Genomic DNA, 27,489 nt, shown 5'->3' on the forward strand with positions numbered 1-27,489 from the left:
CCAAAAAACCCACAAAAAACTATGGATGCCGGCCATGGAAGCCTTCGACTTTACACTAAAAACCTTCAGTTCTAAAAGTCTGTCAAAGTAAGAAAGTTTTCACTTGCCACTGGAGGGACAGCAAGGAGAGAGCTACTCTAATCTCCCTAGGAAGGGTGCTTGAGAAGATAGGGCAGCCACTAAGAGGCCCTATCTCTTGTTCCCACCCACTGTACCTGTGAAGACAGTGGGTCTTAAAAAGGGGTCTCTTTTAAGGACCTCAAGGTCTTGGAGCAAATTCACAAAAGAGAAATGGTTTGTTAGACAGCCTTGACCTAAGCTAGGCAGGCGAATGCTGATGGGAACTTAGTTTTACAGCTCTTATACTTATTCTAAATGTCATTGTGTTCAGGAATTTGATTCTATTTTTAAAAGTGCTGATTTTCAATTAACCTTGATAAGCAGCATCTGTAGCTTTCCTCTTCACTTCTGCCTCTTCCTCTTCCATTTTTTTCTTCCTGAAGAAATCGAAGGTAATTCAGGGTTATGCTACAAACCTAAACTGATGCCCCTTACTCACATATCAGACCCACTGTCCACAGTATTGAAAATAATGAGAAATTCATCAGTCAGGCCCTCAGAAGAACATTAGCAAAGCAACAAAAACAAAAACCAAGTAAGATTGTCAGGATCATTTTCTAGGAGCCTCTTTCAAAATTTTTAAAAATATTTCACAAGAAGTGGGAATTGTAAGAATAATAAAAAGCATATAGACCCCTAAATATATTGTGTAATTGTGCCACAACATCATCCAACTACATGCAGCACTTTTCCAGATTCAAGAAACTAAGCTCAACCATTCTGACAACATGCTAAAGTTGGGTAATGAATTTAGAACTGCAATTCTGAAAAAAGGAAAACCGTAAAAGAAAGGGGGGAAAAAGATAACTTACACCACAATGTCATTATATAGTTCCTCCAGCTTGTGGTCCATATGCCCAGCCTGAATCAGTTCTGCATCCCTCTTCAGTTGCCTGTAAAGACAGCACAAGACAGATTTAATCCATTTAGTTCTTATCAGCCTGCCCTCAAAAAACAAGAGATGTCAAAAATACATATTCTGGCAAGTCTGAACCATACCTGTATTTCTCCTGGGTCTCCTTAATCATCTTCTTTAGCTCCTCTACCCGTTCTGCTGTCAGTTTCCTCACAATAACATCTTCTACTGTTTCTACCACTTCACCTTTCTCACCACGCTTTCTTCTGCAGAAAAAAAGAGGAAAATAATCTAGGTCTTCAGAACACAGATGTTCTATCCCAAATAGGAGCATCTTCTGTTCTAACAAATCACATCAATCTTGTTTCTTCTACATATCCCAATTACCTTTTACGTGTGATATTCTGCAATTCATCATAAATACTATTACAAAGGTCCATGGGCACTTTACAACATTCAAACCGACATCTCATCCAATCATTCTAGATATCTGCACTGGAATTTACAAGTTGACTACTTTCTCAACCCCTACACAACACCATAAACCAAGATTTGTTTTCAGTTAATGCTACTCGCTTGTTAGAACAATTATCCTGGGATCCTGGATGAAACATTACACAATCCAAGAAAGCTTAGCCACTTCCAGTGGCAAGAGGAGACAACTCAAAATGACCAAACTCAGAAAAACCAAATAACTTGTACAAAAATGCCTGCTTATCCAAACCAACCCACTGGATCATTATTTGAAAGGATAGTGCTGCTTACAGCGATTTCAGAAAAAGCTTCTTGAGTACTTTTGAAAGAATGCAAAGACATTTTAACTTTTAGATCATCATCAGGGGAGGAAAAAAGAAAAGTTGTCCTGCCTAGCAAAGATGTGCTGTCATCAGTGTACAACAAGCTATTAAAAAGGAAACCCAGTAATAGGCCAAGATAGGTTCTGAATATCTTATCTTTGTACATAATTAAAATATTTAGATTAGGGCAGAATATACACATTGCTACAGTTGCAGCAAACCAGCCTCTACAAGAACATGGAACTGGAAGCTAACTTTCAACTGCTTTGGTAAACTGTTCCAACTTTCATTCCTTCTCATTTTGGAAATAGGTTATAATGGTGATCAGTTCTCCACTGCACAGTGTCCTTCTTGTAACATCAACTCCCGCTCTTCCCGACTCAAATCATACAGTTGGAGAAGACCTTAGTCCAACCCAAAGGACCATCCAGTCCAACAACAAAAGGGAAAAAAAAATAAACCACACATAGTTCAGCCTTTGAACTCACTTGGGGGTTTCCGTTGTCTCCAGAAGCTCAGAATATTGTGAGGCACAGTGCTAGGGGAGGAAAAGTATACACAGTTCTCAGAAAAAACAACAACAATGCAGACAATACTAAAAATCTTTGTGTGCAGAGAAAGACATTTTCCACATCTTAAAGGTGATTCTCAAAATATGCTGACAATAGGTTTTGTTCTGTTGAGAAATTATTTGGATTATTTGCCGTCTTCAGGCAGAGAATGTGATATTGAATGCACACAACTGGCTGTTATAAGAAAAAAAGAGGTGATCTATTAAACACATTTAAAACTAACAGGAGGAAGAGGAGAAAACTTGAAGAAATCGGCATACATAGTTCACGTAGGGGTGAGGTAAGTGTGGTGTGCAGACTACATGCAGTCCCTGGACCCCATTTTTCTGGCTTCCAAATCCTACTAATCTCACCAATATATATATATATTTAAAATCAGCATGTTTTTCAGTAAAAATTGCCCTAATATCACACCCAAAGCCTATCTAAAGGGTCCAAATATACACACAACCCACACCCATCCACAGAAACCCCATCCCTGCCCAAATACCTTGTTTTTCCTCCATTTCTCATTTAAAATGATGATGGGAAGTGATGCTATGTCACTTTTAACCATCACTTTGAAGAAGGAATAGAGAGAAAACAATTTATTCAGGCATTCTCAGTTGGAGATCTGGCCTGCAGTGGGCAGAATGAGAGGTGGAAAATGCAGTTTCCCATCTGACATTTAGAGCCTCATATTACAAGTTTAAAGCAGGGTTATTTAGCCTTTGAGAGAAATTTACTTCATTTCACAAATAGGGGAGAAGCATCAGCTGTCATAGGTAACAATTCAACTATAAGAATTAGAAACTGCTTACTTCTACATGGCAGGCTACCTATAGAAATTAACAGAGGCACAACAGCCATGAAGTTCTTGGTTCAGGAAGCCAGGGGAAAACAAGTATATTTTCCATATAAACATAAGACTATCTCAAAGATTATCTTCACTTCTAGCCATATCAGTGTAAGGACTCAAGCTCACTATAGATTCCCTTCTTCTATTATCCAATATAAAGAACAAAAGTTAGCTGTTGCCTCCAACATTTACTATAGTAATTTGCATAATTTTGACTACTGAAATGAATAGTGAAATATGCCTAGTTTAAACTTCACTCACTCTGAAATTTTAGTCCTCCAGAGTGACATTTCATTGCAAAATCCACAGAGAACTATACCAACAATTACATATTCTACAGTCTTGATACATGAAAAGTTGTAAACATTGATCCCAAGTTTCAGATACTTGTCAAGTACAATTTTTAACAATAACAGGTGGGATAAAAATTATTCCAACAACAAAAAAAAATCCCCCGTTATGGTACTTCTTTGTTCCAACCAACATATTGTACTGGGGCAAATAATGTCCCATATCACCAAACAATTATGAGAAGCAGAAAGGATATATTTTACTGGTCAACAGGCTGATCCTATTGGGGCGGGGGGGGGGGGGGCAAGAAAGGCGATGAATTCTCAGCAAGTTCATACAAAACAACACATTTTGAACTGTCCACTAACCATACACCAGAATTCCCATGGAATCATAAATTATCCTAAAACTTATTCCATGCATTTTTTTTATTCCTCTCTAAGAAGGTTATTATGCTCAGTGAGTCCCTTGGACAAATACTTCCCAAGCATGAAATGAAAGCCTATTGATGTACAAAGGTGAAAATAAAACATCTTACCTTCTGAGAAAACCAATCAGGTGGGCGTCCTGGCTCTGCAAAAGGTTTTATAGCTCTGCTGACAGACACCCTAGAGAACAAAGAAGGGCATTTTAACACTGTTACCCACTTTTCTTCAAACAATGTAGTGGGAAAACTTTTGGTGTTCTGTTCATTGAGTCTGGGAAGTCTTGACATAAACACAGTGCGATTCCTTAAAATTATTATTCCATTTTATTTTAATAATAATAAATTTTATTTGTACACCGCTTTTCCATAGATCAAAGCGGTTTACAGACCATATAAAAACCATTAAAAACATCTCATAAAAATAGATAAAATCCACTAATACAAATTATACAAAATCTGAACACAATCATTCAACAGGGTAAGGCAGAGAATCAATGGGAATGGGAATACACAGCTTCATTTTACAGGGGGGAAGGCTTGACAGAAGAGGAAGGTTTTGAGCCTCTTTTTAAATGTTACCAGGGAGGTCACAAGACGGAGCTCCTCGGGGAGACCATTCCAAATTTGTGGAGCCGCCACTGAATAGGCCATCCGGGATGTAGAAACATGTTTGGAAGATGGAATTTCCAACAAGTTCTTCCTGGACGTCCTGATTACATGGGGAGATGTGGTCCCTCAAGTAACTCGGGCCCAAGCCATATAGGGCTTTATAGGTAATAACCAACACCCTGTATTGTGCTTGGAAGCAAATAGACAGCCAGTGGAGATCTTTCAGAATAGGTGTTATATGGTCAAACCTGGATGCACTGGTGACCAATCTGGCTGCCATGTTTTGTACTAGCTGAAGCTTCCGGGCTTGGTACAAGGGTAGCCCTGAGGTAGAAGATTTTTAAAGTTTCATATTTAGTATGCATATATAAATGTAGTCTGTAGAAAAAAAGGTACACATGTATTTGAAAGCATTTGAGAGGCCTAGGAATGCAGGCAAAAGATTACAACTTGAGGCATAAGAGCTCAAGATGACCCAGGGCTCTGACCTCGAGGATCTGGAGTTTGTTGTTAGTTGAAGTTAGCAGAGAAACAGAATCCTGGAGAAGAGATATCTCCACAAGGACTAGAAGGGGGCGAAGACAGATAAGGATAGTGGGCTAATGGCTACAATGTACCTTTAATGTATTCATGAATCTGTACTCTGATTGTATGAAAATCCTATATGTTTAACTTTTGCTATGTCCAATGAAATATGCCAGCTGAAGTTCTTTGTCTAAATCCTATATAAAGCAGCCATTTTCATTTATTCGGGAGCTCTGGGATACTTGTTGGAATGCGAATTCCTCCTAGAGTGACAGCTGTCAAAATAAACAATCTGTGTTTTTGAATTCATCTTTGGTCCCCTCCTTTCTGATTCTGTCAGACCGAGGTCTGCTGTGAGTTTAGTGAGAGAACTTGCAGTGTTTTAAAGTCACATAAGCAGTTTTCTACAACAGCCCCATGTAGAGCGCATTACAGGAATCTAGACGAGAGGTTACCAGAGCATGTACCACAGTTTCAAGGTCCCTTTGGCCCAGGTAGGGTCGCAGTTGGCATATCAACCGAAGTTGATAGCAAGCACTTCTGACCATCGCATCTACTTGAAATGTCAACTGCAGAGACGAGTCCAGAAGTACTCCTAAACTGCAAACCTTGTCCTTCAGGGGAAGTGTGACCCCATTCAGGACAGGTGGATAAACTTCCTTCCCCGGGCCTGGGGAACCTATCACAAGCACTTCCGTTTTCTCTGGATTCAGACTGAGTTTGTTTTCCCTCATCCAGCCCATTACCGAATCCAGGCAGGCGTTCAAAGGAGAGACTCCATCCTTAGTCACTGCATCAGTCGGAGAGACAGAGAAGCATATTTGGGTGTCATCAGCATACTGATAACACTGCGCCCCATGTCTCCGGATGATCTCTCCCAGCGGTTTCATGTAAATTTTAGGAGTGTGCCCTACCTCTGAGCAATAACAATTTGAAACCCATGAGGTATAGTGGTTGGAAGGGGAAACTACTATAGGCACACCTCAATTAATGAAGCCACCTAAGAACAAAGCTTCTTTTTACTAAAAAAATTTGGCACACATGGTTACTGACCAGATAGGAGTCTTTAGGTTGCTTACAAAAGTTTACTGTAACTAAGGATCGAAATATAGATGGCTTGGATAGGGCAACCTGAAGCCACCCCACCTGACGATGGATTAGGGCCGTGGCAGCCGCATACTGGTGGCTTCTCGGCATGTAGGGGGCTTGTGGCGTGTAACCGCCATGCCTCCAAGTTGCCCAGAAGATGGGTGATGTGCAGCCTTTTCTGGGCACCTTCAGGGCATCATGGAGACATGTGGTGTGTGCACGCCACACCCTCAAGCCACTCACAGCCTCCCCAAAGGCAACTTTTGGTGCTGGTCTGCACTGGCCCTTAGGCTGCATCTGTACTATAGAAATAATGTAGTCTAACACTGCTCTGACTGCTCAGTGCTAGGGAACTATGGGAACTGTAGTGTTGTGAGACATTTAGCCTTCTCTGTCAGAGCTCTGGGGCTGTAAGAAACTACAGTTGCCAGAATTCCACAGCACTAAGCTTTAGCTGTTAAAGCAGTGTCAAACTGCATTATTTCTGCAGTGCAGATGCAGCCTAAAACATAAATACTTATAGTGCAGAGCTGATAAATTCTGCCAGTAGAAAGAGCAAAAGGCAGAGACAGATGGAAACAAGAAGTGCCTGCAGGAAATTCCCAAAGCCCCCTCCCAACTCCGTAGGATATAAGTTAACCTTTTGTGTTCAGATTTTTAGGGACCCAACCGAAGTCCTTCAACAGAAGCTTCAGAGAACTGTGCTCTTTTAGACTGTTAAAAGTCAGGTGCTATATGATAGAAGAAGAAAAAAAAGTAAGGCTAACACCCTTACATTTTGGCAGAATCCTTCAAGTGGTCTCTAGAAGATTCAAAATGTTTTTGTTCACTTATGCAAGCCTTACCTGACCTGGTTGCTTCATTTCACCTTTACTAGGTTATCACCTTTAAAGCCCTAAATGGCTTGGGTCCAAACTATCTCAGGGACTGCCTCCACCCATATAATCCTCCCTGCACACTCTGGTCCTCTGGGAGGAATTGCTGCAGCCTCAAAGATCTAGGTTTTCGGCTACCTCCCAGAGGGCTTTTTCTGTTGTCGCCCCCCAGATTATGGAACGACCTGCCGGACGAGATCTGTCAACTGACATCATTAGACAGCTTTAAAAAGGCTGTCAAGATGGATCTCTTCCCGCAGGCCTTTCCGGGATAGATAACCCCGGCTTCAGGAACGCTCTTCTCATGAGAGTCCCCAAGGTCCTCACTGGAAATTTAAGTCGAATGCTACCGCAGTTTACTGTTTTGTCTTGTTTTGTAATAGTGTGTATGTGTTGATATTGTTTCAATTTGTTGGTTTTAATTATAATTGATTTAATAACTTTTAAGGGGGGGAGGGAAGTAGATTTTGATGTATAATGTATTGTATTTTATTACTATTAGCCGCCCCGATTGACCTCAAAGGGGCTGGATATAAATATATTATTATTATTATTATTATTATTATTTCACATGTCCATACTGTTAGTGTTGAATAAAGCTGAAACATGTTGAATTGCTCTTCTTTTTGTGGTGCAAGAACCTACCCCTATTTTTTCCATTTTATTTCTTTGTTTGGTTCCAAATTTTCGGTTAAAGACATAATGTGTTGGAACGCATCTACTCCATTAACGGAGACGCATCTGTGGAGGGGAGACTTGTGTTCACTGACCCATGAACGTCACTGGATGATTTGGGGTCGATCTTTATCTCACCATGACTTACCCTGCAGGAAGTCAGGACAATCCCTGATCTGCCTCTACATAAGATCACAACAATTCCTGTTCTCCTCCGCAGCTTCAAGTTCGTTGTCTAGATAACTTTTTTCCAGTGTGCTGAACTTTATCAGTTCTGTTTTTCACAGTTTTCAACACACGCAAAGTTAAGATCATTAACATCCCTTAACTACTTCTAGCGTTTGGAGTAGGAACTACAAGAATTCAATTGAGAGTTCTCTTCAAGGCACACGCAACTGTGTTCTCAGGTATTATAATGATCAGTATTTAGCAGCCAGTTTCCATAAAGGTCAGCGTATGTCTCCTACCAGTTCTGGTCCCCGCTCCGCATGACAGAGGAAGCCAAGCACAGTTTCTCCCGGATGGACCATGGCTCCGTGGGCCCAGCGGTCAGCAGCTTGTGCTCTGGAAAACAGAGGGACACTGCAATGATGCACCCTGCCCACAGGTCCCTTAATGCAAACCCAGCTTAGTCCTTGCAGCCCCCAGTCTCAATAGACATCCCCTGCCAAGCGCCAGGGCTGCAGTCCTAGGCTCCTGGGTCATAATGACCATTTGCCATGTTGGTGAGAAATTGGATTCCTCTGCCCTGAGTGGGTGGGTAGTCAGGATTTAAAACTGTATGGAGAGCTTCTCAGGTGGCACCCGCACTGGGGAAATAACCCGGTTTGGCAGCGCTTTGGCTCTTTCTGTGGCTCAAGGCTATGGAATTCTGGGAGTTGGAGTTTGTTGTGGGCCCAGAGCGGAGCGGAATTCCATAGCAGAGAGCCAGACAACAAGCGGGGCCAAACCGGGTTATTTTCCCCAGTGCGGATGCAGCCCCGGCCATCCCTTGCAAAAGAAAGGCACCACTCACTACCCGTCCCGGCCGCCATCTTCCCGCAGGCAGCCCCGGTGCTTCCTGGGAAATGGAACCCCGAACCCTATGACGTCAGCGCCGGAGGGGTGGGCGGGGCTTACTGCTTACAGTCGCTTTCCTATTGGCCGGCTGAACGCCGCTCGAGCCGGAAGGCCCCCTTCCCAGCATGCCTTGGTCCGGGCGGAAGCGTGGCGGCAGTCGGAGGCTGGCGCGCGCGAGGAGGAGAGGGTAGAGCCATGGGTCGAGTGAAACAGCAGCAGCAGCAGCAGCAGCAGCAGCAGCAGCAGGAGGCGGCGGAGGAGGAGGCGGCGCCGGAGGCCGAGGCTTCCACCTCCGCCACCCCGGAGCGGTCCTACCAGGAGCTGGTGGAGAACGTCAACTGCATCGCACGGCCGCTGGCCTCCCGCAAGCTCACAAGGAAGCTGTACAAGTGCATCAAGAAAGGTCCGCACCGGGAAGGAGGGAGGGAGGGTTGGGGGAGGTTGGGCCGCGTGTCTCTCACGCTCTCCCCTAGGAAGCTATAGCTGGTAAAATGAACTTCAGCAGGGAGAAATGTAAGGTACTGCACTTAGGGCGGGAAAATGAAAAGCACAGATATAGGATTATGGGGGACAACGGGCTAAAGGAGACAACATGTGAAAGGGATCTAGGAGTCCAAGTAGACCACAAGTTGAACATGAGTCAACAATGTGATGCAGCAGCTAAAAAAGCCAATGCAATTTTAGGCTGCATCCATAGAAGTATAGTGTCTAGATCAAGGGAAGTAATAGTGCCACTCTATTCTGCTTTGGTCAGACCACACCTGGAATATTGTGTCCAGTTCTGGGTGCCACAATTCAGAAAGGACATTGAGAAACTGGAGCCATGTGTCCAAAGGAGGGCGACCAAAATGATGAAGGGTCTGGAAACCATGTCCTATGAGGAACGACTTAGAGCTGGGGATGTTTAGGCTGGAGAAGAGATGGTTAGGAAGTGATATGATAGCCCTGTTTAAATATCTGAAGGGATGTCATATCGAGGAGGGAGCAAGCTTGTTTTCTGCTGCTCCAGAGACTAGGATCCAGGGCAATGTAAGGAACTCCCTTACAAGAAAAGCTGTTGGACAGTGGAACACACTCCTTCCTCAGAGAGGGTTGGAGTCTTTTCCTTTGGAGGTTTAGATGACCGTCTGTCCCAGGGGCTGCTTTGGTTGAGATTTCCTGCATGGCAGAATGGGGTTGGACTGCATGGCCCTTGTGGTCTCTTTCAACTCTTTGATTCTATGCTTCTTCCTTGCAGCATCCAAGCTGAAACAGATACGGCGCGGGGTGAAAGAGGTCCAGAAGTTCATCAACAAAGGCGAGAAGGGGTAGGAAACCATAACACTGCTATGCACAATAACAGCCAAAATCCACAAAACAGAGAGAGGGAATCATAGCACTGTTACACACAATAACACACCAAGTACACAAAACAGCAAGGGGGAATCATACCATTTTCACCAGGAGAGAGATTGTTTTCCTAACCCTTTTTTCCTTGGTAATTAACCACCCATTATGAAGCCAAGCCCTCCCTCCAGTCCATCTGCCTTGGTCCAGGCCTCGGAGGTAGAGAGGAACTGCTGGACCTCTTACCCTTTCCCTCCACCCCTCCCTTCTCCTTCTGTGTCATGTCTTTTTAGATTGTAAGCCCGAGGGCAGGGAACCATCTAACTAAAAAGATTGTATGTACAGCGCTGTGTAAATTTACAGCGCTTCATAAATAAAGGTTAATAATAATAATTGGTATTTGCCTTTGCCATTTACATTAGTAGGGTAGGCTGAAATGCAGATTAAGAAGCAGATCTTTGAGAAAACATATACAAGGGTAACCATTTTGGCCATACAGCCAAGCACAATAATACCCCAAATCCATAAAGCAATGATACCTGTATTGGGCCAACCAAAATGTACATAATACGTGATGGAAGATGTTGAGGCTCCACTGGCGGCTCCGTCAGGCAAAGGTGCTAAGAAACCATACAGGAGGGAAATTAGATATTGCCTCATGTATGTTATGTATTTTAGTTGTGCAAATAAAGATATTCCTGTTTTGTGTGTTTAGGATGTTATTGTGCTTTGCTATATGGCCAACAGAGCTTGTCGTTATTCACATCCAAGTCTTTTTTTTACTTATGGTGACCCTGTCATAGGGATTCCTTTGTAAGTTTGGCCGGGGGGGGGGGTGTCATTTCATTCCCTGGAGGCTGATAGTGTGTGACCTGCCCAGTGTGTTGTTACTCTTGAGTGGGAATCAAACCCTATTATCCAGAGTTGTAGTCCAATGCTCAAACCTCTACGCTGGCTCCTGTACAATAACATCTTGTGGATTTGTTGTTAACTGCCCTCACTGGTTCTCACCAACACAGCTGCCCCTGAATATATAACAGGCTGCATCCACACTGCAGAAGTAATCCAATTTGACATCACTTTAACTGCCATGTCTCAGTGCTATGGAATCCTGATAATTGTAGTTGGTTGTCACATCAGAGCTCTCTGACAGAAGGCTAAATGCCTCACAAAACTACAAATCCCAGAATTCTGTAGCATTGAGCCATCACAGTTAAAGTGATGTCAAACTGGATACTTTTTGTCATGTGGATGCAGCCATTGTTAAGAATGCCCTTCTTTGGGAGGCTAGGCTTGCTCCCTCCTCACTTATCTTTTCCTGGTGGGCAAAGACATTTTTACTCAAGCAGGCTTTAAGTATAATTTTTATTTTTAATTTATTTAGGTATTTATATCCCGCCCTTCAGCCCTAATGGCTCTCAGGGTGGCTTACAATATTATTTTTAATCAGACAGTTCCCTGCCCTCACGCTTACAATCTAAAAGACACAAAACAAAAGGAGAAAGGAATTGTGGAGGGAAAGGGGATGAGGTCCAGTGGTTCTTCTCTCCCTCTGAGGCCTGGACCAAGGCAAATGGATTGGAAGGAGGGCTCTTCCTTCTTCCAGGCAAGTCCTGATGGAGCTGGGCCTGCCTGGTGAACTCCCGCTCAGGCCGGCGGATGGCAGTTATGGAGGGTGAAGTCTCCTTCCTTCAGGCTAGCCCTGATGGAGCTGGACCTGCCTGGTGAACTCCCTCTCATATTATTGTATATAATAATTGTGTCAGGAAGGCTTTTATACTGTGTGCGTTAGATATGCTTTTAAACTTCTGTATGTTTTATCTCATTTTATACTGTTTTTAGCTAGATGATTTTAATTGTTTTTACATTTTAATTTTTTTTTTTTAATGATTTTAACTGATCTGCTTTGAGTCCCATTCTGGGAGAAAGGCGGCATAGAAGTGAAATAAATAAGAGCAGGAACTGTCCCCAGCTGGCGTCGTCCAGTGCAGTGATACTCAAAGTGGTGGTCCCTGGTAAGTTTCCAGGGAAAGAAAGAAAAACTTGTGCCCAATGGGCACAAACCTATTTTATTTATTTATTTATATCCCGCTCTTTTCCCAGGACTGGGACTCAGAGCGGCTTCACAGCAATTAAAAAACAAACAAACAAACAAAAAGTACAATTAAAACATTTTAAAAATAAAACCTAGAGACAGTCCCTGGCATATTAGGGGCTGGGGAATTGCCATTGCCCCATATCGAATGGCTTGAGAAACACTGGTATGGCGTATTGCTTCTTAAGGTATCTGATGTGAGGGACGGCAAGATTTTTCCTGTTTAATATGCCATGTGCCAAGACCATATGTGTGTCCATTGACTATAAGTCTTTTTCCCCCTGGAAAACATATGGACTGGCAGCTAATCGCTTGCGGATGTGCACCAGCTCACTAACCACCACTTTGAGTAGCAGTGATCCAGTGCAAATTACAACTGCTGCCAATGTAGAAATCCATACTATTCTTTAGGCAGTCGGCCATCCTCAGTGCTTCTGTGTCTAGCTCGACACAGCATTGCTGGGTGTAGTCTACTCATCCAACTGCAGATCTTGGAACCATATGCTTTCTTTGTATTGTTACTGATCTTCATGAATAATTTATTTGTGTCATGTGGGAGAGTGAAATATGTACATGTGGTTGTAAAAAGAAACCCTGTAAGAAATAGCTTGTTATCAACAGCGATAATATTTTTGGCAATCTACTATACAGTAGTCTAAAATATGCTACAATCCTATAAAAATGCCTCTTTCCTTCTAACCTACCATGAGCTGTGGGATAGTGAAGTACTGTTTGTGAAAAGGACCACACACAGAAGAAAAAGAAAATGAGGCAGCATGGGTGTGAGAATGTGGAAAGGTGTTCTTTGCATGAACAGTAATGAATATAGGCAACATATCAACCAGCAAAAACACTTCTGGTGGAGTTACCCTTTTGTGTTGGTCATTATTTTCATTGTGAAGGCAGGTATGATGTAGTTTGAATGTTTGACTAGGACTGGGAGACCAGGATTCTAATCCTGTCTTGGCTTGGGAAACCTACTGAATAACATTGACTCTCAGCCTAAGAGAAAGGCAATGGCAAACCCCTTCTGAACAAATCTTGTTGTGAAAACTCTGTGAAGGGGTTGCCATAATCCAGGAGGCAGTCAACAGCAGCAAAAGCATTGTTTTCATTGGCCTGTTACAGACTGCCAAAATAAAGCTGCTTCGGGTCTCTTTGGAGGTATGCTGTTTAAATGATGCATGCATCCTAAGAATCCGGACGCTGCACCAAAGCTGCACTCCAGTGCTTAGGAATGGAGTGTGGCTTTGGCGCAACCTCCGGACTCTTAGGACCCATGCATCATTTAAATAGCATACCTCCAAAGAGACCCGAAGCAGCTTTATTTTGGCAGTCTGTAACAGGCCATTGACTCTGCATAGTGCTAACTCCAATCTCTTGCACGGCTAGACTAATTTGCCTCTTTCTCACATCTGTGAGTGTGAACAGGAGAGTCTCTTAAGAATCTGATAAGTGAGTGCTGCCCTCCACTAAATTTTAAATATCTTTTTTTTTCTTGGTGGCAGAGATTTCATCTTAAAATTTCTTTATGCATAAGGGATGTGGTGGCTTGGTGGTTTAGACACCAATTCTGACAATCATAAGGTTGGAGGATTAGCAGTTCATGGCTCAAGTGCCACGTGATGGGATGAGCTCCCATCACTAGTCCCAGCTTCTGCCAGCTAGCAGTTTGAAAACATGCAAATGCAAGTAGATAAATAGGTATCACTTCAGTGGGAAAGTAACAGCATTTGGTGCAATCACGCTGACCACGTGACCACAGGATTCGTCTTCGGACAACGCTGGCTCTTCAGCTTAGTAACGGTGTGCACCGCCCCCTACAGTTGGACTTGACTAGACATTCGTGTCAAGGGAAAACCTTTATGCATGCCACACTTATTCAGAAATTCTGCTAAGGCTGATGAGACTCACTGCAGCTATCCAGTGTTGTAGCTTTATTACGTTTTGAAAGACTGGAGAGATTAATAGGATAGTCAGTACTTATATGCTATCTTGTCTATTTCTCTTAGGATCACAGTTCTTGCGGGGGATACACTACCTATTGATGTTTACTGCCACATCCCCATCATGTGTGAGGACAGGGATTTTCCATATGTCTACATCCCCTCCAAAACGGTAATGATTTAGAGGAAAAACAGGAAACAGACCCCTTTTCTTGTGTGTCAAGTGGGAACCTACAAGGGTTCTTTGCAACTTTGCAACTACTGTCCTTTCCATTTCACCTGGTACAATATTTTCCCCCTTCAAGTTCAAATAGTCTCATAGCCAATATTATTTATTACTTCTCTTTCCATTTTTGTCTCTGTTTATTAAATTGCATTCTCTGACGATATTATAGAGTACTAAATGCTCTATACTGGCCTGACCTATAGTCAAAGTTGTCCCTGTTTTATACATTCAATTTTTTCCTGGTTTGGGATGTGTTCCAGGAGTATAATTAGTCTAGATTTAATGCTACTGAACATGAGCGTGGGGAAGGAGGACAGAAATGGCAAAAACACATTTGCAGCAGGTTTTGGTACATCAACAATAGACTACTAAATAGTAGATAGTATCTTTATCATTTGTTAAATGTGGTGTCCAGTTTCAGGGTGGCTATGCATACTGTCGGGTTGGCCACACAGGCCAGATGTCCTGGCTTCCACCTGGCCTCACATTGTCTAATACAGAGGATCTGGTCTGACACTGGGTTAAAGAGCAAAAAACTACCAAAGTTTATGTTACAACTTCTTTCACACAGTTAATCTTCAAGACCCTGTCTCCATAGCACAATTCTGAAATAATGTCAGAATCTCTCTGCCATTATTTTATTTAAGTATCATTTGTCATATGTGACTTGAGTTTCTTCATTGCTGCACTGTAGGCTTTTGGGAGGGGGGTTAAAATTGAGTTTTTATTTTGACTGGAAGGAAACTCATTTGTCATAATCTAAAATAGTAGAGCCATTCATGTTGCATTACGCAATATGTTTGTGTAAACCACCGCAGTCTGTGTAACAGTTTAGCTGTTTGATTATTTGTTAAATAGCTTGTAAACTGGGTATGTGAGCACTTTTCTGTTTTCTTTTCTCAGGACTTGGGAGCAGCTGCAGGCTCAAAACGTCCAACGTGTGTTATCTTGATAAAGGCCCATGAGGAATACCAGGAAGCCTATGATGAATGTTTGGAGGAGGTGAAAGCCCTTCCCCTTCCACTGTGAACATTAACAAGATATGCTTGTGGACTGATTTAACTCTTCCTTTAGGTTCTGTGCAGTTGAGCTTTAGACACACAGATTTTGAACATTTGGACAGGAAAACTAGCCCTACTCCACAGAATAGGGTGAAGGGTACTGCAAACCAGAAACTTTTGCCTGGTTCAGCTGTAGTTTTGCAATGAAATAAGAAGTGGATTTATATCTGGCTGCAAAGGAAATCTGGTGTTCTTATGAAAATATAAATGTAATAAAATGTTTTCCAAATGTCTGTGGAGCTATGTCCCAAAAATATTGCATATTCTTCCTTCACTAGCTATGCTCACCTATATTTGCGGTTGATAATTCATCTGCCATGTTATGCCGCTTTTTAACCCTACTGATGTTTCAGCTAAGTCTTTGAGTTCAAAGGTAAGAATTAGTACTTCTATACTGCTATAAGACCCACTTTTTTCTGCTTCAGTTTATGTAACCTAAATCAGTTCTCAATCTTTGGTCAAGATGATTTGGATTTAAACTCTTGGAATCCCTTACCACTGCCTGAGGTTCTGGAGTGTTTGAGGACCAAATGTTGAGAACTGGTGCTATCAGTCACTGCACAACAAAATGAAAGGCGATATAGGCCCTTTACAAACGGGCCTTTGCGGTGCCCCTGTCACATGCTAGGGGTTGGCCGAGTACCTAGCGTCCATACCGGCCTCACCCCTAGCACGTGATGGAGGCGTAATAATGGCAGCGCCCTATACACACAGGCACCGCTATTTTGACATATCAGACGCATAGCGTCCACACGTTGTGCCCCAGATGTGATGCCGCGAGTGCGCGAGCAGCGCCTCGTGGCGTCCCATCCGGGGCGCAAGAAGAAGCGCCATTTTGGCGCTTCGCTGCGTCCGGGAACCGTGTGGTTTGGCTGCTGCGGTTCCCGGATGCAGCAACCGGCGGCAGTGGCAGAGCGCCGCTTTTCGATGGTCTGTAACCCATCATAGTACAGTAGAAAGGTGTGGCTGGGGCTAATATACAGAACCTTTTTGCTACATGCATTGAAGTTCATTCCAACATACAGTGATTTTATTTGAGATTTTCTAGGCAACATTTTTTTAGAGAAGCTTTTCCATTATTTTCCTTTTGGGCTAAGAGAACGTGGTTTGCTGAAGGTCTCCAGTGTATTCTGTGGCTGAGCAGAGATTTTAACCATGGAGTCATAATCCAACATTCACACCAGTTCTGTATATGTATCTTACTTGGCTGAAGACCTTTAGAAGCAATACTGTATGGAATATGTGGTTTTAAATAAGCCAACACCAGAAGTATCTACCAAGCTATCTGAAAAAATTTATTTAGATATATTCCTATGCCATTTCTTCCATAGTCATAGCAGTTATTTGTGCCCTAGAGAAGGGTAAAATAATGATCATAGGCAGTCAGATAAAGCCCCAAGATTATATCTGTGAGCTACAACAACATTAGAAAGACTGTATCTTACAGTCAAATGTTGCTCACTTATTTCAAATTTAAGTTGTAGGCACTGTCTTGGTCCAGTAGCCTTTGCATTAGAACATTTATTTTTAAAGCATAAATAGTTATTTATAAATAACTTACATATCACTTTTCCTAAAGGAGGTAGGCTCAGCTCTTGAAACAGTTTACTAGAATATCAGTTCTTGATTTTTATGAACTCTGCCAGTAGATGTACCTACTTTTCACTCTATCTTCAGGGATGTTTTATGGGTAGCTATAAAAGTAGATGTAATATCCCTGTTAAGAATGTGTATCATATATATGTTTTCTAGGGTCCTTCTCATACCATTGTCAGAAATAGTTTGTTTATATAGCAGGACCTATATTTATTACCATTTTTAAGGAACACACATTGCAGTACAAGGAGGAAAGTTGAATTGTATCTTATCTATATGCCTATATGGGTCCTAATTCCTATTGTACCAGTTTTCTTACCCTGCACTGGTCATTATAAGTTTCATTGTTTAAAATGAAGCTTAGTTGGTTCTTCCTACTCAGCAAATACAGCAGTGGGACACTAATATATATTCACAGCAGGTCTGCGTGCTTCTCCCATAATACTAGGGGATGGAGAGGGGGGGGGTGTCCGGAAGCATTAACTCTTGTGATTACTTCATTTCTGAAGAGTTATACTGTGTATGGCTGTAGGCACAAACATGACCTTTAGTGAAGCCAGTGGGCCAAGATTCCTTTCCAAACTATTTTAAACCTTTCTTCAAAGCAAGTTCCATTTTTTTCCTAACTTAAATTAGATGTAACCCACCTTTCTACACTCCCTTGTTGCCAAACCATACATTAGGAGCAAAACAAAAACGAATTTTCCTCACTTCAAACTGATTGAAATCAAAGCCTGTTTCAAAGTTTAAAAACAGCAGCAGTTCTTTGATTGTAGTACAACCCCGATTGCAACAAGAAAACTGCATCAGGAGGTGTTGACACATATTGTCAACAAAGAAGGGGTCTCTGAGACAGTGACAGTTATATGCTGGCAGGAATATAGAATCATGTCTTGCCTCACACTAGAAAATCTATCTAGCCCCAGAAAATTTCCACAGCAATAGCAGCTGGGGCCATTCCCAAGCAAGACACTATGTATTGTTGCAAATACACAGCACTTCTCATTAAACATTATCCCCGCATTTTCACAAATTTACTTCCAAGGCTTCTTATTATCAAAAGATGAGGCGCTTTCCATCAGCTGGGTTCTGTTCCATGGGACAATATGGGCACTTCAGCCTGTAGAAAGAAGAGGCAGAAATAAGGTCTTACAACACTAACACTGCTTGTTAACAGCTAGTTTTCACGGAAGCAAGGTTGCAGAAAGCTGGCTTTGCCTCATGCTTTCTGCTGGATTGTCCCATCTATGTGCTTGTATCTAGCTGCCTTAAAGGGTTTGATCCGTGGTAACATTTTACAAATCCCTGCCTTTAAAACTAGGGCAGGAGTGTGGCCCTCCAAGTGTTAAACTGCAATTTCCAGGGGCCCTACGCAGTTTAGCCAATGAGGAGGGGTGGCAGGAGCTGCAGGTCAACAACTATAGAAGGCTACACAATTCCCAACCTTGCTGAAGGGAGTGATGCTAGATCATCTCTTACAAGGACTCTTACAGTCCTTCCTATTTATCCAGCAGAGGGCAGCAGACACAATGTAGCTTTACCAAGAAAGTGAGGGTGTGGACTCAGAAAGACTTCCTAAATATAATTTAATAATGAGATTTTGTATCTTATTTGTGTACAATTATCCTGTAAAATCTCATCCTTCTCCTCAAACTCTGGGCAAACTTAGGTAAAATCACTTACTTCCCTCCATTGATGAGCTTGTTGAGGGCATCTCGAGAGATAACATGTCCGCAGATTAGCTTGATAGGTGGGTTAGAGTCTGTTGTCTGCTGGCGCAGGATGGGACATGCAAAGACTGAGTGGTACCAGCATTTCATCCCTAGCTCAATTTCAATCTGTTAGAACAGAGAATAAGTTACATCCACCAGGTAGCTGTTACAGTCCCAATCCCATCGTGTATCTCTTGCCTCATGAAACGGCTCCCCAGGATGGGCCAGGCACTCACTGGTAGCTCATCCTTGTGGCTCCAGACGCCTGTACATTGTCTCTGCTCAATCACAGCCTTGATGTTCATAAGCACTGGCAGTGCTACGCACCCTGCAGCAAAGCTGCAAAGAGAGAGCAAGAGCTCAGCCCTGCCCACAGCCCTGCCCCAGTCCCACCCCTAATCAAGCTTTACCTGACACTCAGAGGTGACTCCACAGAGAGTCCCAGTAGGGCACAGGCATCACGTGTGAAAGTCTCACAAATATCACCCCAATGACTATCATCCAGCAAGTGCCTGTATGGGGAGTTTCTGAGGCCCAAGCGCAGGTACACCAAGCTGCCCATCATGACCTGAATCTCTGAGTAACAAGACAAAGAAAACACCCCTCACATTTACATGCTTCCATGCACACAGTCACCTGGCTTGTTCTGTAACCAAATAATCAGAAACATGACAGCAAACAGACCAAGCCAACAACTTTTTCATTTTCACTCAGGGGTGACACTAAGCCTTCCCCTACTTAAAAAGAAGAAGAAGAATAAAATAAACGCCAGTAGGCTCCCATGACGCAAAAATCTGGGAACTGCTCACCCTGGTCCTGGCCCAGAGAAACACTGCCCTGAGGCACTTAGGACAAGGTTTACAACAGAGGGAGACCCTGGACAGAAAGACCAGCCCTTACCAAAAGAGTACTTCTGGAGAAAAGTACCAGAATAGGTTTCTGAGAAGAGCCTCACCTTGCTGGTGTAAATGTGCAAAGGGCTGGAAGTGGCGTGCGTAGCTAAGGGCCTCCAGCTCCTTTCCTGGACCACTAGCAAGGAGCCTGATAAAGTGGAGCCGATGCAGCCGGAACTCGAGAGAACTGTTCAATTCTGCCAGCTGCTGCCTGTGGAATATCGCCCAGCTGGACAAGAGAACAACACTGTTCAGTACCAGAATCTATGGAGAAAGCTGTCTTTGAAGTGGCTGTCGGAGCAAAAGAGGATCACTTGAATCTAAGGCGCGTATGGAGCACCCAAAAGAGGCGCTGGGGAGGCTCCTCCTTGCTCTGCAGCAGTGCTGCAGCAACTAAGGAGGCGTCTCCTTTTTGCGGTGCAGTTGCACCGCCACAAACCACCAGAGATGGCACGATGGCATCACAGCTGCGCAGAGCTGTTTGTACCTGTCCTCGTCACATGCCACCCCAAAGCAACCCTATCACGTCGCCATGATGCCGCAAAGGGCCCATCTGTCCAGGGCCTAAGTTACAAATTTGCAGATCATGAAGGCTAAGGCACTAAGGCAGGTTATGGACAGTGACAGTATGGTCTCACCATTCTGTAAGATCACATGTGTCATAGAGATTGTGCAGTGACAGCAAAGCAAACAAAATTTCACAGTGCTTATCAAAATGGAAGACTACATCCTCTTCCTGCCCCCTATCCCAGCACTCCTCCCATCCAGATACAATCAGTGGCTAGTGAGGAAAATGACTATCCAAGAGGTCTTGCCAAGTGTCCTGGTCCAGAAAGTACAGTAGAAGAGGGAAAGTACAAAACGCTACACAGCTCTTCCTTATTACCTCAGAGCAGGCTCCAAGTCTTGTTTGTGCAGAGCTTCTAGTATGCTGTTAAGTTCCAGGAATGGCTTTTTGAAGTCTACATCCACATTTGCAGTGGATTCCTGTTGCAGGGAAATCCAGAATTAGATTTAAAACCTATCTCAGTTTTCTTCTCAGGAAAAAAGAGAAGAAAATGGAAACATTCTCAGGAATTAAGTCTCCACAGCATAATTAAGGCGTCAAGGAGGTCACTCCAGATCTTAGGGGGATGCATTTGCTCTTCTTCAGAACTGAGTATGATTCTAAGGCTATTTCTAATTTGGGGGGAAAGTGTTTTGAGGTAAAACAGTCACTCCCTCATAACATTTTCATGGCCAATTCCATCACAGCACTTCTGGGGGTGCAACTGGCCTTTTTTAGGATAGAAACTTTTTGTGTGAGGAGGGACTCTTGGCAGGTAGCAGAATAGTCAATCAGCTGCTCTTCACAGTAGAATTAGTTGGCAGAGTCAAGCCAGCCATTTCCGGTCAAGAAACAAAACCGTCACCTGGCAGAGTTCAATGGCCAGCCACAAGACAACATAGTATTATAATAACAGACTTCTATACACCATGAAAACACTATTTTTGCTCCAGTACCTGACACATTTCTTCAGCTACTCCCAGCATCCCCTGTTGGTAGAGATGCTCTATGATGGCCATCACCAGTATCTGCTTCTCTTGGGACTCCCAGACCACAGCAGGAACAATGCCACACAAGTCTGCATCAAAATTCTGGAACAGAACTGAAAGTCAGCCATTCAGAAGAGCTAAGAAACAGCACACATTCTTACATCCAGTATTGTATATCCCAAAGTAACTACCTATTTCCCATCACCACTGAGTAAAGTACAGCTAGGATTACTGTACAATTTATTATGAACTAAACATTGACTGCAAAGAAGCAGATTAAAATATATGACACAACAAGAGCTAAGCTATAGTGTACTATGAAATCTGTGCATTGCCAATACAGAATAACTATTTTGTTGTTCACTTGCTGCCAATAATTCATTCTTTAAAAGACAAGCAATCAGTAAAACTCAGGGGCTTGAATAAAGCTTGAAGATCAGTTTTTTCACCAAAATTAAGGCTCGTTCAAAGCAAGGAGTATGTAGAAAAGGCCTATGAACACTCCAACAAAACATATTTAACACCAAAGGAACACTGCAACAAATGCAGGTAGGGCCTTGCCACCAACATCTTCAACTGAGTAGGGACTCCACATCCAGTCTCTTAACTGAGATAAGATTACTTCTTTTATTTAGTTATTAACTGAAGCATTTCACCCCAAAGTCAGTTCATATTATTACTGTTATCATAGTGGTTTTTTTTAGCTTGGCTTTAAAAATGAGTGCAAAACTACTGATGGATCTTTTTGCATGTTAAAAAGCAATGTAAGTTGGCATCACAGCAACTGCAGAAAGTAGTCTACACAGTCACCACAAGATTTCTAATGGAACCTTAGGTAGCCTGGGAACTGGAACTCTCTTTTTTTTCTTTTGAAATATAACTTTTTAATCATATTCACCTAATTGTTGTGCATGTCCCTCTACTTGGGAAATGTCTGGAAAGACCTCTCTTATGATCACTGAATCACTCAAGTCTTACTGCCCCCTCTCAAGTTTTCACTTTTAACGCGACAAAATAAAACCCTTTCTTTTAAAACCATTTTTGTCAAGAAAAGGACACCAGTATTGTCTGACTATTACAAAGTATACACATCCCTTTATATAATCTACTATTTAATGGAAGAGAATTTGTGATTCTTTCATGCAGAATTCTAGTTTTTAGGTTAACGCTGATAAAAGGCATGTTTGAATTTCTGGAAGAAGAGCAGTCTATTTTGAGTGCAGAGTGATTACTGTTAAAGTACAAAATAGCAGAAGGAAATTTCCGTAGTTCAGAAATATCAGGTGACAGGAAAGCTCTTGGACTGACACTTGTTTTCACAGTGCACGAAGGATAAGCTTTGGTTTTCATCTTGTTGCTGGAGTCCAAACCAAGCAGATAAAAATACTCACTCTATCAATTGCTTTTCCCACACGAGAAATGCTGCTGTGAATGTCTTTGTGGTCTGAAGCTAAGTTCTGCACAGTGTCTTTGATATTCTTACAGCACTGAGAAATAACCAGGGAGAGTGTAGCAGACAGTGGTGTCTGTTGCAAGTCTGTAGAAGAAGCAGAACTAGTATCTTAGTGCAAGAAACCAAGATTTACAGTTGCCTTACAACTTTGAAAGTTACTGCTCGCAAGTAAGTGAGATCAAAACATCAATTAAATCATGCCCTGGAAAAAGAGTAGGAGAATGCACAAATCATTCTTTCTCTCGCTAATCTTCTAGTAGGAGGAAGAGGTACAGTCTGACACTTCTGGGCTGAGCTCCAGTGTAAACCAGATAGAGAAGCGCAGTGACCATACACAAGACCATACACAATTAGTGATACCACAGTTCTTTATTATGGTAATTTAACATCTATACCAGGAAAGGAAGTCAAGTGTTCTACAGATGTTGGATTACAATTCACAGCATTCCTCACCACTGGCTATGCCAGACAGACATGCTGGGAACTGCAGTCAATCAACATATAGAGGACTACATGATTCCCACCCTCATCTATAGTACTAAGAGAAACTTGGCTCTAACCAATTATTAAACCCATGCAAACAGATTTGCCAATTCTGTTTCCACAAGGGCATGCTGGGTTCCTCCCCTATTGTCTCTTAGAATGCTACAGAGTATTGAAAGTATCTCAGGGATATAGTTATGCTGACTAAATGAACAGAACAGTTTATTCATGACAACCAAATACAGGTTATACCCATCAAATTACAAAAATAATTGAAACCCTTTAAAACTTCCACAGTCAATTAGTTCTGTAACATATAGAGCAATATGTTTACACTTAAATTATAAAACTATTTCATACAAAAACATATCACAATTTTCCATACTCCATTCAAATGTTTACTGCAGATTCCCATGCAGGATCCCTGTAGAATCCATGCCTTTATCTTCAAAATCTAATCTAAGTTTAGCTGCTTTCACAGCAAATATAGCAGTGTTGAACATAACAGACTTAGTTGTATTAGCTAACAAGGGGGAGGTGTTACAAACCGCCGCTTTGCGGTGGTCTCCCGGCGCTGCTGTTTGCTCCGCGAGGGAGCCGCCGCAGCCAAACCTCGCGGCTCCCTTACGGAGCAAAAAAGAAGCTCCAAAATGGAGCTTCTTCTGGCGGCGCACTAATGACACCGCGAGGCGCCAATGGCGCACTCACAACGTCATTAGCGCCGCGCGACGTGTGGACACACAGCGTCTGTTACATCAAGATGGCGGCGGCCGTGTGGAACGTAGGTATTCCAAATTAAAACAAATAAATAAATCCAAAATCCCAAGCATTTTGGATATGAGAGACTCAACCTGTATGCACTTTCCTCACCCACAATTATTCTGGATTTGGGAACATCTTATATTTTATGGCCAGTAGCACCAACATTGGTATCAGCAGTATCCTATCTTGTGCTAAGGATATACTGTTTGCAGTATTCCACTTTATGCCAACATATTCACAACTGTCTTGGATCAACATTTGGGAATCACTCCCAACTGGCTCCCCTCTACACAACATATATGGATAGAAATCTTAGAATCTTAAAATTCAGAAATTTTACTAGGAGCTTCAGAAAGTGAATCTGCTGTATGAATTTTACAAAATCCGGACTTATGTTGGGATAGAGGTTGTTGAATACAGTAGCTATATATTGCTGCATGCTTCCAGCTAGCAGCAACAGCCAAGCCTAAAACACAACACATTTGTTCCAGGGAATTAGTATTAAAGCTTCTTAAAAACAAACCATAGCCATCAAATACAGTCAACAGACAGTCCAAGCCAAACTGATCACCAAGATAGCCTACTACGTACAGACATGTCCACAAGAGAAAGTAAGCGAACTCTAATTGCTGTCAACATGGCTCTGAGCAAAAACTGCACCAACATATCTTGAATGACCTCTCCTGATACTACTCTCACAACACTTGGGTTACAACTAAGAGCTCCCCCCCCACCATTCCCTTCTCCTTTTGTGTTGTGTCTTTTTAGATCATAAGCCTGAGGGCAGGGAACTGTCAATTATCCCCTCTGTTGTAAGCCATCCGGATTCCCAGTGATTGGGCGGCATATAAATAAATCCTATTATTAATTATTATTATTATTAATATAAAGTGGCATCAGTGATGTGTCATTTAAGGGACATACAATTCAAAGACTAATTTTGCAAAAACAAAAGAACAAATGAAAACCACATACCTCTGTCACAATAAACTATTTAGGTAACAGTATTATGTAATCTAACAGTATCAGCAATACTCTCAGAGATTCATTCACTTACTCGTCGTCCAACACAACATATACCACCAGCTGTTAACAATATTCTTCTGCTGTTTCTACAATACACATTCATCCAAAAGAGTAAATATATCCATGAAAGCTCATGTGAAAATAAAAATCAGTCTTAAAGGTGCTGCCACATTTCCTCCCCTCCCCTCCCCTCCTTTTTATGCTACTTTTTCAGATATGGGTAATGGCAATATTCAGAAAACACTGAGAGCACATTTCAGTCTCCCAAGGCACTGTACTCTTGAAACTTGTTCAACAAAGGAACTTTAAGGAGAGACTCAGCATGAAATTGCGCGAAAGTGTATTTATTACCATGTTTATTATTTTCATTTAGGGCTCAGTAGTTGCCAAATGTCTTGCCCACCATAACAGGAAATTAGCATACAAAACTAAAAAGACAGTAGTTTTTTGTGGGTTTTATGTGGCTGTGTTCTAGAAGAATTTATTCCTGATGTTTCACCTGCATCTGTGGCTGGCATCTTTAGAGAATGCTGGCATGGAAGTGAGTTGGGTATATATACAGTACCGTGTGACTCTTGACTGAGAGGAGGTGATTTACACATTAATCTCTGTATTGGTCTATAGAGAGATCTTGTAGCACATTTGAGACTACTGTATATACTAATCTATAAGTCTAAAAATTTCTGCCCCAAAATTGAACCCCCCCATCACAGGTTGACTTATTTATGGGTCACTATGGAAACATGATGGCAGCTCTTTCAGATTTCCCTATGTGGCGCAGAGAGGAGATTATTTCTCTCTAGAGCCAAGCAGAAAGAGCCCTAGGTGACTGAAATTGCTGTTTGTTTAAGAGTCCATTTGCTGCCTGCACGTCTGGCTGAAACAATGCAGCAAAAAGCCTCAATGAGAGTCTCTTTTGCCCTATGCACACATACACACTGAAGGAGCCTCCAAGTTTTACCCTCAACCTATCCAAAGGTCATGGCACAATCCATAATTTTTGGCCCCAAAATCTGACCTTGACTTATACTTGAGGACAACTTATAGTTGAGTATATATACAGTTGTCCCTCCATATTCGCTAGGGTTAGGGGAACAGGACCCCCGTGAAAATGGAAAAACCGCAAATAACAAAAACACTGTTTTTACCTGAGAGGACACCTCTCTAGGAATCTCTAGGTCCCCTGACAGACACTGGCCATGGAACTGCGCTGGAGGAGCTCCAAAAGCCCAGGAGAGCATTCTCTCTAGGAACCTCTAGGCCTTTCAGTGCAGGTTTAGTTAAAGTTGGCCATAGAGTTGCAATCTAGGAGGACCTAGAGATTCCTGGAGAACATATCAATCAAATCCATGAATAATCAAAGCTGCAAATTATGGAGGGATGAGTATATGAATATTAATTGCATTTGTTTGTGTAAGAACACTGCGCTTAATCTTGTACACGTTTGGGATTTGCAGACAGTCTGTTTTGACTTCCATTTCACCTCCTTTAGGCCCCAGCTGAGCTTATTGGATTCCACAACTCAAATACTATTATATAGAATCGTAGAATCATAGAGCTGGAAGAGACCACAAGGGCCATCTAGTCCAACTCCCTGCCATGCAGGAAATCTCAATCAAAGTATCTCCGACAGATGGCCATCCAGCCTCTGTTTGAAGACCTGTCAACGTTTTTAATTTGTTGCCTGTTTTATTGAACCCTTTCCTGTATTGTTATGTATTATTTATATGTATTATGCTATTATTTCTTAGATTGTACGCCATGGGCAGGTTTACTATAAGCATAATAATAACAACAACAACTGAGGATAACATGTCATGCTTCTCATAAACTGGACTCAAGTCTAAAATAAGCACTGTCACTTTAATAGACTGTTAGTATGAGGCTGGATGGCCCTCTCTTCGTCACACAGGGCGGGCTCTGATTGTGAGTTCCTGCATGGCAGAAGGGCAGTTGGGCTGCTGGGCGACCGTTAGGGGAACCTAGCCCCGCCCACTCATGGCCCCGCCCACCGTTCTACCTGGGTCTCGCAGCTCCTCCCTCAGCCGGGTGACGTAGCGGAGCAGCTCCTCCAGTCGCAGCTCGCAGTACTGGCTGTAGCACAGGAACTTCTGCAGCACTTTGTCCAGCTCCCTCTCCACGCATGCGCAACGCTCCATGGAGGGAGTCAGTGGCACAGCCACAACTAGTCTGAGAGGAAACAACCACAGTGGAGAAAGGGGGGGGGGAGACACAGTCTGACAGCCCTTTATGAAGCCCCTTCCGTTTCGAGGATGTCTGTGTTCGCTTCAAGGCGCTTCCCCTTCCCTTGTGAACCCGCCCTGTCCCAATTGACACTGGCCAGAAAGCCCTTCACTTATTACGAGCAAGACCCGGGATAGGGAACAACCTCCCTGCTTCTTTTTTCTCCCGCCCCCCCCCAGTGCACTACAATGGAACGCTCCTGCGATACTAGGAATAGGGGCTCGGACGCAACCACCTGAGTGGAGAGGGGGGAATTAAAGAAAAACTAACCTGGGTTGAGACGCCGGTCTTCTTCAGTCCCGGGACTGTGCGATGATATGATAATTACCTTTTAATTCGGCGCCTCCTCTTTCCCTTTGGCGTGGGCATGATAAAGTTCTCTGGTGATGGGGCAAAC

The 27,489-nt window shown here is 42.7% G+C and overlaps 3 protein-coding genes across 9 annotated transcripts in view; 1 reads left to right on the top strand and 2 right to left on the bottom strand.

The window, feature by feature from the left end:
* LOC149321676 (bromodomain-containing protein 8-like) overlaps window positions 1-8,723 on the bottom strand; it is a 49,827-nt gene extending 41,104 nt beyond the window's left edge. For 6 of the 7 annotated variants that reach the window (XM_089526832.1, XM_089526824.1, XM_089526808.1 and 3 more), the window contains exons 1-7: window positions 8,690-8,722; window positions 8,142-8,238; window positions 4,013-4,082; window positions 2,262-2,311; window positions 1,120-1,242; window positions 933-1,013; window positions 433-497 (exon numbers count right to left, since the gene is read on the bottom strand). In XM_089526832.1, the coding sequence (XP_089382958.1) occupies window positions 433-497; window positions 933-1,013; window positions 1,120-1,242; window positions 2,262-2,311; window positions 4,013-4,082; window positions 8,142-8,238; window positions 8,690-8,708 (505 nt within the window). In that variant the 5' untranslated portion in view covers window positions 8,709-8,722. Of the gene's footprint in view, window positions 1-432; window positions 498-932; window positions 1,014-1,119; window positions 1,243-2,261; window positions 2,312-4,012; window positions 4,083-8,141; window positions 8,239-8,689 lie in introns of all 7 variants that reach the window. The other variant, XM_089526815.1, reaches the window with a different exon arrangement.
* Window positions 8,724-8,872: 149 nt separating this feature from the next.
* Window positions 8,873-15,620, top strand: LOC149321677 (H/ACA ribonucleoprotein complex subunit 2-like). The gene is made up of 4 exons (XM_089500520.1): window positions 8,873-9,136; window positions 9,971-10,040; window positions 14,167-14,272; window positions 15,230-15,620. Exons 1-4 carry the CDS (start codon window positions 8,929-8,931, stop codon window positions 15,353-15,355), a joined length of 510 nt encoding a protein of 169 aa, XP_089356646.1. The 5' UTR covers window positions 8,873-8,928; the 3' UTR covers window positions 15,356-15,620.
* Window positions 15,621-17,450: 1,830 nt separating this feature from the next.
* On the bottom strand, window positions 17,451-27,477 carry LOC149321678 (E3 ubiquitin-protein transferase RMND5B-like). Its single transcript, XM_089526865.1, has 10 exons — window positions 27,363-27,477; window positions 26,869-27,038; window positions 22,516-22,661; window positions 21,092-21,226; window positions 20,475-20,575; window positions 19,651-19,817; window positions 19,106-19,271; window positions 18,932-19,034; window positions 18,667-18,821; window positions 17,451-18,103 (listed from the first exon to the last, which is right to left on the bottom strand). Exons 2-10 carry the CDS (start codon window positions 27,005-27,007, stop codon window positions 18,040-18,042), a joined length of 1,176 nt encoding a protein of 391 aa, XP_089382991.1. The 5' UTR covers window positions 27,008-27,038; window positions 27,363-27,477; the 3' UTR covers window positions 17,451-18,039.
* Between the last annotated feature and the right edge of the window lie 12 nt (window positions 27,478-27,489).

This window comes from Sceloporus occidentalis, unplaced genomic scaffold, assembly GCF_023333645.1.
Source record: "Sceloporus occidentalis isolate IW3139 unplaced genomic scaffold, rSceOcc1.0.p SCAF_1, whole genome shotgun sequence".
In the NCBI taxonomy this organism is placed as follows: Eukaryota; Metazoa; Chordata; class Lepidosauria; order Squamata; family Phrynosomatidae; genus Sceloporus; species Sceloporus occidentalis.

Coding starts and splice junctions, on each gene's coding strand:
- LOC149321677 (XM_089500520.1), top strand. CDS start 8,929: ATGGGTCGAGTGAAACAGCAGCAGCAGCAGCAGCAGCAGCAGCAGCAG. Junction 9,137..9,970: donor GTACAAGTGCATCAAGAAAG/GTCCGCACCGGG, acceptor TCTTCCTTGCAG/CATCCAAGCTGAAACAGATA. Junction 14,273..15,229: donor TCTACATCCCCTCCAAAACG/GTAATGATTTAG, acceptor TTCTTTTCTCAG/GACTTGGGAGCAGCTGCAGG.
- LOC149321678 (XM_089526865.1), bottom strand. CDS start 27,007: ATGGAGCGTTGCGCATGCGTGGAGAGGGAGCTGGACAAAGTGCTGCAG. Junction 20,576..21,091: donor TAGCTGAAGAAATGTGTCAG/GTACTGGAGCAA, acceptor TCCCTGCAACAG/GAATCCACTGCAAATGTGGA. Junction 18,822..18,931: donor GCCACAAGGATGAGCTACCA/GTGAGTGCCTGG, acceptor CTGTTCTAACAG/ATTGAAATTGAGCTAGGGAT.